Source organism: Herpailurus yagouaroundi, unplaced genomic scaffold (assembly GCF_014898765.1).
Source record: "Herpailurus yagouaroundi ecotype Mexico unplaced genomic scaffold, PumYag 195, whole genome shotgun sequence".
Classification (NCBI taxonomy): Eukaryota; Metazoa; Chordata; class Mammalia; order Carnivora; family Felidae; genus Herpailurus; species Herpailurus yagouaroundi.
This window is the reverse complement of record NW_024412426.1, coordinates 16196865-16206550: the sequence shown is the minus strand read 5'-3', so window position 1 is coordinate 16206550 and position 9686 is coordinate 16196865. Positions and strand designations below refer to the sequence as shown.

Genomic DNA, 9686 nt, shown 5'->3' with positions numbered 1-9686 from the left:
CTCTCTCTCTCTCTCTCTCTCTCTCTCTCTCTCTCTCTCGGTCTCTCTCTCTTTTTCTGCCCCTCCCTTATCCACTCATGCTCTCTCTCTCAAAAATAAACACTAAAAAAAAAAATGTAAGTTTATTTTTAAACAAGGAACAAAAACAAAAATGAAACACTACCAGAATGTCTGAAGCCCCTCTTCTTTCCCTCCGCCTTCACATTATCTTCCCTTTCCACCAGACATAACACCCAGCTTTTATTTTGTGGGTTTTGTTTCTTTGCTTTTAATAAAAAATGTGTATCTTTATGTCCTCAAATGATGTGTTGCTATTTTGAATTTTATATAAATGAGACCGTGCTGTACTTGTTTTTAATGTTTATTTGAGAGAGAGAGAGAGAGCAGAGGAGGGGCAGAGACAGCGAGAGAGTGAATCCTCTGTGCTGACAGCACAGAGCCTGATATAGGGCTCGAACCCATGAACCATGAGATCATGACCTGAGCTGAAACCAAGAGTCAGACGCTTAACCAACTGAGCCACCCAGGTGCCCCAATATGATGTATGAATGTTTCGGCTAGTTGCTTATTTTTTACTTAACATTACAGTTGTAAGATGCATCCATGTTGGTGTCTGTGTCTGCAATTCATTTATTTTCATGGCTGGATAGCATTCCATTGGATGAGTGTTACACCTCCATACTTCTAGCTTCCTATTAATGGACACTGGTTGCTTCCAGATTTTGTTATGACTAACAAGGCTACTACAACATTCCTGTGTATTGTGAAAATTACTAAAGGCAAACCTCATTGAAGTGACCCGGGGAGGCTAGAAGGGGGAGCCCTACCACTCAATGTCAATCACAGGAAGAACTATCAATCACAAACCCCAACAGAAGAATCATTCATAGGAAAGAACGATCAGTTTACAGGCCCCAACAGGAAAAGATGTACACTGAATCTTCTACAAGAAGTCCACTAGCCCTGCAACTCAGACAGTGAGAAATCATCATCACCCTGAATTCTTGCTTTTCACCAACGGACTGTCATTTAAAACAACCCCTCTCAACTTCCTCTGTCTTCTCCATAAAATAATGTTCCTCTCCTTTGTTTGTTAGACTTGCCTATGGTTCTGCCATAGATTCTATGTCCTCATTTGGAATTCTCTGCCATTCCCAAATGAACCCATTGCTGCTGGTAAAAGAACTTTATTTTTAATGCTTATTTATTTTTGGAGAGGCACAGAGTGCAAGCAGGGTAGGGGCAGAAAGAGAGAGAGGGAGACACAGAATCCAAAGCAGGCTCCAGGCTCTGAGCTGTCAGCACAGAGCCCAACATGGGGCTCGAACCCACGAACTGCGAGATCATGACCTGAGCCGAAGCCGGATACTTAACCGACTGCACCACCCAGGCACCACAAGAACTTTTATTTTAAGGTTAACAATATACATATAAAAATTCCTGTGTAGTAAATACCTGGAAGTAGAAAAGCTGGATTGTGAGACGTGCATGTTCTCAACTTTACCATGTGATACCAAACTGTTTTGTAAAAGTTGTCATATATCAATTTAGACAACTATCAGCAACAGTTTAATTTGTACAAATTTTGTTCCTTGGAAACCCAGGAATCAACAGAGGCGCTTCATCGTGTTGTCTCAAAATTTTAAATTGTATGCAATTTAAAAAATAAGTTAATAACTATTACATACTTATAATAAAAAGAATGATGATAGATAACAAGTTGTGGTACATTAGAAATTACCAGAGGCCTAAACTTGTCCTGAGAGATTAACTTGCTTAAATAAAAGAGCTTTTTTCTGCCATTTGTGTGCATCTATTTCAATTCAGTGTGAAAGTGGAGAAATAAAGATGGGACGTGTCCCCGCTGAAAGGAAGTCAAGTTCTGTGCCCATAAACTGACGTTAATCTGAGAAACTTCAAGCCTTTTGGGTTTAATTGCATTTCCACCCTCAAAAAAAACTCCCTCCAAATACATACATACATACATACATACATACATATATATATATATATGCTCTATAAAACAAGACCTCAATCTTCACTCCAAAAAACTATAAAGAAATTAAACTCGTATTTCATTTTTTCCTTCAAAAACTCCAATGACTTGAATTCAAACCTATCAGTATATCTACAAGAGCATCTGAAGTGTTGTAAAATTCATCACCCTGCATTCAAAATGCCTTTGATGTAAAAATCTACATTTCTGTAGACAAACTATAAATAATAATCCTCTCAATACTGTAAATTAGTGCATTCTTCTGCTTTGAGTTATGTAAGTATAGGAGACCCTACTTTCAGATTGCTACCATTCATCGTCCTGGTATCTTAGATGGGCTGTCACTGTATATAAATTTATTTACTGTTAACCTAAGCAGCTGACTGTAACAGAGAGTAAAAGGAAGGACAAGAAATTTTAAAGTTTCTTCTCAAGTGGAGAATTGGGCGGACGAGTGAAAAAAAAAAAAATGTACGGTTGTTTCCTAACAAGCAAAGCTCAACTTTTGCAGAAAGGTAGAAAATTATGCCCACTATCACACTGGAAGCCAATTAAGCTCAGTAAAGGGCGCCTGGATGGCTCAGTTGGTAAGCATCCGACTTCAGCTGGGGTCATGATCTCATGGTTCGTGAGTTCAAAGCCCCACCATTGGGCTCCGTGCTGACAGCTCGGAGCCTGGAGCCTGCTTGGGATTCTGTGTCTCCCTCTCTCTCTGCCCCTCCCCCACTCACACTCTCTCTCTCAAAAATAAGAAAAAATTTTTAAAAAATCAAAAAAAAAAAAGCTCAGTAACTGCTAATCGAGCAGCTCCATGGAGCCCTGACAATGGATTCAAAGCACAAGGCCACTTAATACAAAGGGCAGTGGCCTGGGACCAGGAGCTAAAACCTTCTGGATGGCTCCATTTATCCATGGAGCCATCTCTCTGGGATTCCCAGTTTGCATTTCTGCGGGGTCTTTGCAAGAAGAGCACTGGACAGGTTATCTTCATCCCCACAGATCCTACATCGTTCATCACCACAGAGGGTGCCGTCTGTACACATCATGGAACATGGCTCCCCAAACCTGGACACTATAAATGAAACAAGAATCCCCATCTCTGCTTCGGAGAGTAAGTGTACCTGCTAAGGCAAATATTTCTTGATGAAGTTCACTCTCTTCCGCATTAAGGCTTGGGTGAGAAATCACTCAATGGGCAAGGATATTCAAAAGGTATTTACGTAGACGTCATGAAGGATTCTTCTGTACAAAGTAGGTTGGCGTACTTTCCCTATCCTACACCATTGCCGAGCCTTCTTTTATCCAATCATGAAAAAGAACAGATTTTGAAAATTTTTAAGGCATAAAATCGCCACTAAGAGAAAGGTTTAAATGTCATATCGACCTGAGTTCAAGTAATGGATCCATCAATTGTGAGCTTTGCGACCCTGAGTGAGTTATTTAACCTCTCTGATCCTTACTTTTCTCCACTGTTGGAAGAAGTGAAAAGCCAGGAGTTGACACCAGATCTGTCTTCAAAGCTTGTTCTTTTAACCACCACACTGGACTGTTCCAGACAGTTTAAACTGCACCTTGCATGTCGGAACGCACTACATCCCTGCAGGCTGATTGATTTATCTTCGGGAGTACCTTCTTCTATCAAAAGCCATGGCAGCTAAAACTAAACACCAAGGCTCAGGAGAAACAGCCTTCTTCGCTAAGTTTCACACATGCACGAGCTCAATCTTTGGGTCTGAAACACAGGAGCACCCCTCAACAGTAGTGAGACTGATAAATCTGTTCTGTTCACAGCACAGAAGACCACACTTCAATGCAGGTTAAGCAACTGTGTCAAAATCAGACATACCTCCAAAGCAAGAAGGTCTACGGTCTTAAGAGCTCGGATACAAAATTTTAGTTGAGATAGGAAATTTTCATGATTTTATCTTCTCCTGAGAGAGTAATAAGGCCTTTTAAAGAAACTTCCAACGTGAAATACACATTGCTAACAGTCTGTCCAAACACAATAGGGTGGGGAGGATACTGACGAAGCAGGGCCCTCTCACTTCTCCTGTTTCAATTCTCTAGAACACCATGAACTTTTGAGTTCATCAATTGCAACCTGTCCATTACAACTGGACCACCTCCTGGAACATATCTTTCTACTTTGGACTGAAATCCAATGTAACACCTGTTAGCTTAATAGCCAACCCTGTAGCCTCTGGGTTAACTCTGTCAGCACCAATCATAATTCTTTCAAAACAAGTTTCGTCACCATGTGGGTTTTGCTTTTACAAACCTGCACTCTCTGCTTGCAATTTGAGCATACTTTCTTTTTCCATGGACTCTATCTCCTGGATTGCAATACCTAAGACCCATGCCCCTCCAAAAAACAAACAAACAAAAAAGCCTATGGTTATTTTATAGCCTCTTTTTAGTCCACAGGTCTATGCATCTAAAGATCTTAAATTGGAAACTGTCTTTACTTTGGAACATTATAGGGTTTCCCCAACATTTCTGAAAGCAGGTTTAGACTGCCTGGCTTAGAGTTGCTAGATAAATACCATAAAGAAAAGGGAAGCATGACAATCTAGAGATGGCAGGCCTTGACTAAAAACATTCCGAGTCAAAGCATTTTAAAATTACACATAGCCAAACAAAGCACAACTGAAAGTTACACGTGGCCCTTGCACCATTTGCAAACTCACTTTGGACAACAAGAGCCCCCACTACCCCACTCCACTCCCCAACACTGCCCCACAGGATGACCCATCCTACAAGCAAAACCCACAGCATTGCTGACTGAGGTAGCTGCCGGGAGTCAGGCTTCAGGACCTTCTATGTCAAATCAGCCCTGCACTGCCTGGCTTCTAAGCGGAGAACTACGCTCCACTCTCTCGAGCCGCACACCGTCCCGACGACTCTCCTCCCACAAGGGCGATCCCAGTACTGCACCACACGCGGGCCATCCCGTATTCCTGTTCATCCCCACCCACTGCTGAGATGGCTTCACCTTCCCCTTGGCCAAGCCAAATTGAATCCATCTTTAATCTTGTTCGTTCGTGTTTTGACTTTTTAAATCCGCACAAAGAGGACGGAAGTGGGATACATGCATGTGCCTTGGGGGACGGGTAAAGCTTCCTAGAGAGGTGAACAAGTGTGCATGGTTTAAAAGGAAGAGCAGATGGGTGCCAAGTAGAGAAGGGGGAAAGCGCATTCCAGGTAGAAGGAACAACATATGCAAAGTCTTGCAGGGACGTGAGGCTGGAGACGTTGGCTGGAGTCAGAACATAGTCTTGTTTGCCTCACTGAAAAAACAGGACTTGATCCTGGAGACAAAAGGAAATCAAAGGACCTGATTTGGGTCAAGGTCGCTAATGAAGCCCATGTCATCCATGGAGTCTGCTCTTACCAAGCAAGTAGTTCCTTCCCCAGCATTCCCACGCCCCTTAACACCCATACCACACGATCAAGTGTTATTTCTTCCAATTCTTACAGGTATTTCAGTCTGTTTTCCCTGACTAGAGAGAATCCGAGGGCAGGGGCCTTTTATTTATTTATTTTTTTTCCACTTGTCTATCCTAATAATGCCAACGAGTGCTGAGCAAGTGAACGATCAGTAATTTCCCAGGACTAGTAAATTCGTATTCCTCTAGAGGATGACTTGCTTAAGCACACTTCAGTTCCAGAGATAAGAGTAGGGGAAGCTCAAAACCAAAGTCACTACAGCCCTTACTATTGGCCACGAGCGACAGAATCCAGGACCACAAAACTTAACTTCAAGAGCAACTATACACTTGAGTCTTTCCTCCATGAACCTGGACTAGCTCTGCTCCCTTACACAAGCTGACAGTCACTCCTATTCCCCCTGGGAATACTGGGCCAGAAGGGATAGGCATCAGCACATCTCTGGTTCCGAACATGCCCCCACTGACAGGGGGTAGGGGGAGACACAATCAATGCATTTAGGAAATGCATCTGGCCATGAAGTGAGAGTGTGTCTGTTCCTGTATGTAAATGCCAAGTTGCAGGAGGTTACCATAGCAACTCCAGCAGGGTGCTGCAGTGGGCAGCTTTGCATAGAGGTGCAGAAACCCCATTCTTTAACATCTGGTCTTTCGCTGTGCACACTGGATCCCAGCAGGCTTTATTTAGGCCCTGGCTTTGGGATTCTGCAAAAAAGGACATGAAAATTTTGAAGAACTGCTAGTCCAGTTTCCCGTTTTTTATACACCACACACAGCCCTCCGCATGCACAGTAAACACTAATTGTAGAGCCCAAAACAGGGCTCTTTAGAAACACAGAATTCCCTATACTCATTCTTGTATATTATGATGAACAGATAGTACTTGCACATCAGCATGACTTCCACACAAAATTTACAACCACTGAATAACCTGGCAATTTTTTGTACATTTTAATGAGTAGCATATCCCCAGTGTCCCCATTCCCAGCCAGCCCCCAGCTTTTATTATGTTATTGGTATGTCTTTAATGCAAAAATAAATAATGCCATCCAGAGTGTAGGCTGGACTTAATGGGGTCAACTAAGCTGCACTCTAGGAAACGCAAACCAACTTTTCAAAGGATTGGGCAATTTCTGAAATTGCTTTTCTGTGCGGGTTGGAGAGTGGGAGGTTTACTCAACCACTTCTTAACGCTTTCACTATGAAGAGTTCTCTGGCGAATAAAGAGCATGAGGGAGATGTTAGATGACATTCCACATGTGGCTGTCACCTACGTATGGCCATCAGGAAGCCATGTTCCTACAAAGTGAACTCCAGCTGGTAGTACATTAAGTAGACGCAACAGCCTCCTGGACGGTTTCATTGTTTTTCAGTTTTTGGATCTAAAGACGAACTTTGAATTGGATTATCTCTGAATTCTTGCCTGGGCAAAAGAAGGATGATTTAGAGCATCACTAAAGAAATGGACTGCATGGTGGGCCTGCACAGCAGGGGAGACATACATCTGCACAGGGAGTAGGAAAGGAAATTTTGGTTCATGAAGTCACATGAACCTGTGGTGCTTTGCAAGATGCTGGAGCAGGACCACAATATCTTTGCAGCCTGGGAGTGAAAAAGAGGTGAATCAGAAACACGTAGAGGTTCCAGGATCTGAAGGAGTTTTGTGGCCTAAGAAAATTAAAATAGGGGTACTGGGAGAGAAATGTAAACAAAGGAAGGAACGGAGAGCTCTTACCCAGGGAGATCATTCTGGGTGCAGGAACGTCTATGCCTACCTAAGGTAGCACTGGGAACAAAGAAGATGCCAACATTAAGAGACTACAGTCGGATGATTTCTCTATGCGAGGAATTGGGATGTGACATGGACATGTGGAGGTGGCTGGATGAGGACACTGTTGCACGTAGGCACCGAGGGAGGACTTGCCAGGATGGACATCAGGGGTAGAGGAAACTTGAGTGTTCTGAAGGAAGGCCAGAAAGAGTGTCAGTAATCTGGTGAAAGATAAAGAACCCTCTCAGAGGGTGCAGCCTAGAGATCCAGCCGGTGCAATCCGGCCTGCACACGCCTGCCAAGGTGGGGGCCAGATACCTGTTTCTAACTCCCCCCAGGAAATGCCGTAGGTGTCCGGGGGGGGGGGGGGGGGTGTGAAGCCAAGAACTGAGCATGTGGCCAGAGAGTGGGGAGAAGGGCTTATGGGAGTGGAGCTGGTAGCCTCCAAGAAGTGCTCTGTCAGTCTGCTCCTGAAGGAAAGCGGGGAGGTCAAGGCCGGGAAAGGTTTCAGAGAGACCCCTGCAACCCGCTTCCGTGGGGCAGGGCGGCCGCGGAGAGGTCGAGGGCCCGGCGTCCAGGTCGGAAGCGGGGAGAAGCCGGGGGCACGGAGGCGCTGGCCGGCAGGTGGGTGTGGAGGGCGGGCCGGGCGCGGGGCGGATCCAGGAGGTAGCTGTGGGGGAGGGGAGGTCGGCGGCTAGTGGGTGTGTGGAGCTAGGGGAGGTGGGGGGTGGGGGCGCCGGGCCGCGCCTCGGGCCGCCTCGGCCTCCCCCGGGACTCACCCAGCACGAAGTAGGGCAGCTCCGTGTTTTCCAGGTCGTCCACCACGACCATTTCTCCCGGGAAGTCGTTGCGCACCGAGAAGAGGAGCTTGGGCTCGGAGGCCGAGGGGCTGTGCATGATGCTCAGGTCGTTCTCGCGCAGGAAGGGCAGCGCCGACACCGTGATGCTCTTGAGCTTGCACTCCAGCTCCTTGGATGGGTCCACGTCGCCGGCGGCCGTGGCCAGCACCGCCGCCGGCCCCCAGCAGCAGGCGAGCAGGGCGCAGAGCCCGGCTAAAGCCATCTTGAGCCCCGGCCGCCTTCCTCCGGCGCCGCGAAGGTGGGGGAGGCGGCGAGCGGGCGGGAGCGAGCGAGCGCGGGAGGCGGGGGAGGCTGCGGAGGGACGTGGAGCCGGGAGAGCCCAGCTCCGCGGAGCCAGACGCCGCGCGCCGTGCGCGGGGCTTGCGCGCTGCTGCCCGGAGCGCCCGCGTTCTTTGTTCCTCGCAGCTGCTTCGCTGGGGAAGGGAAGGGGGGGAAGGAGGAGAGAAGGGAAGGAAGGACGTCGGAGGAGAGAGGAAGGGAGCTGAGGATTCTAGGGAATCAGGTCAGCCCCCAGCAGGCTGCCGGTGCTGCCGCCTTTCTCCTCCTTCGCCTCCCCCGGCACGAGCACGCTCTTGGCTAGGAACTACCTGCCCAGCGTTTTTTAAAAATCGGTCTTTGCAATGCAAAATCTTCCCTCTCGCATCATCATCCGGATGGCTCGGGAAGGGCACACAGGCACACACCTTAAAAGGCGTTTCCTGAGAGCAGGTGGGGGGGGGGTGTCTTTCTAGATGCAAATGAGCCCCCCGTTATCTTGTCGGTGTAGGTGGCCCCATTCTTTTTTACCCACTGTTTGTGCAAATATATGTTGGATAAACGGGTGCTGAGAAATATGGATGTATATATTTTTACTCAGCACTACTTTGCAGAAATATTTAGAGGAAATAACGTGGGTTGTAGATCTCTCAAGAGGCAGATGTGAACAGCAAAACAAAGCCAATGCACTGTATACAGTGAAGCTGAAGACCAGAAGTTTTATTGGCGATTTTTCTCTCCTTTGTTCCATTTCTGTTACATATGTTATCTCTGGTAACCAATATAAAAATGATGTGGGGAGTGCTATAACTTACAGAAAAAGTAGAAGAAATTGTTGAGCCTTTAATTTTAGAGAATCCAGTAAATAGATCAGAGCTGGAAGGACATGTGGAAACAAAGTGTCTAAATACCCCTAACGAATTGGAACGGAATAAAAGAATGTCCCTCCGGTATGGACCAAGTCAGTCCCAGCCCCATCAGAAGTAGAACAGCGTAGATAACGGCAAAAACCCATATAAGGTGTGTTTCCACTAGTGCTGGGCAGTGTTGCCTTAACAAAACAGTGACTATATGCAATAAACCGTGATAGAAAAGTGAAGTTTGTGTGTGCTGGAATCTGATGTTTTACTGAACTTTCTCTCACGTGATAGCCAATAATTTCTTTTAAAAGCTTGCCCCTCCGACATCATTTATTCCGTGCTGCTTAGATAGTGTTGTAAGTCTCCTATAGGTAGTTACTGCTCTCCAGGAATTTAATGCACCACACTCTCCAAAGAGGATCCCCATTTTAGAAACAATTTCATTCTCACTGTACCTGGTGTTAATGTATTGGCATATATGAATGTACGCCCTTTAAA

The 9686-nt window shown here is 46.0% G+C and overlaps 2 protein-coding genes across 6 annotated transcripts in view; one reads left to right on the top strand and one right to left on the bottom strand.

The window, feature by feature from the left end:
- Window positions 1-8636, bottom strand: part of ASTN1 (astrotactin 1) — a 304165-nt gene extending 295529 nt beyond the window's left edge. For 4 of the 5 annotated variants that reach the window (XM_040446692.1, XM_040446697.1, XM_040446693.1 and 1 more), the window contains exon 1: window positions 7993-8635. In XM_040446692.1, coding sequence (XP_040302626.1) covers window positions 7993-8275 — 283 coding nt within the window. In that variant the 5' untranslated portion in view covers window positions 8276-8635. Of the gene's footprint in view, window positions 1-7992 lie in introns of all 5 variants that reach the window. The other variant, XM_040446694.1, reaches the window with a different exon arrangement.
- The window catches only part of BRINP2 (BMP/retinoic acid inducible neural specific 2), a 127504-nt gene continuing 125401 nt past the window's right edge, over window positions 7584-9686 (top strand). Inside the window, exon 1 of the mRNA XM_040446699.1 lies at window positions 7584-7837. The gene's annotated coding sequence lies outside the window, so the exon portion shown is untranslated. The remainder of the gene's footprint in view (window positions 7838-9686) is intronic.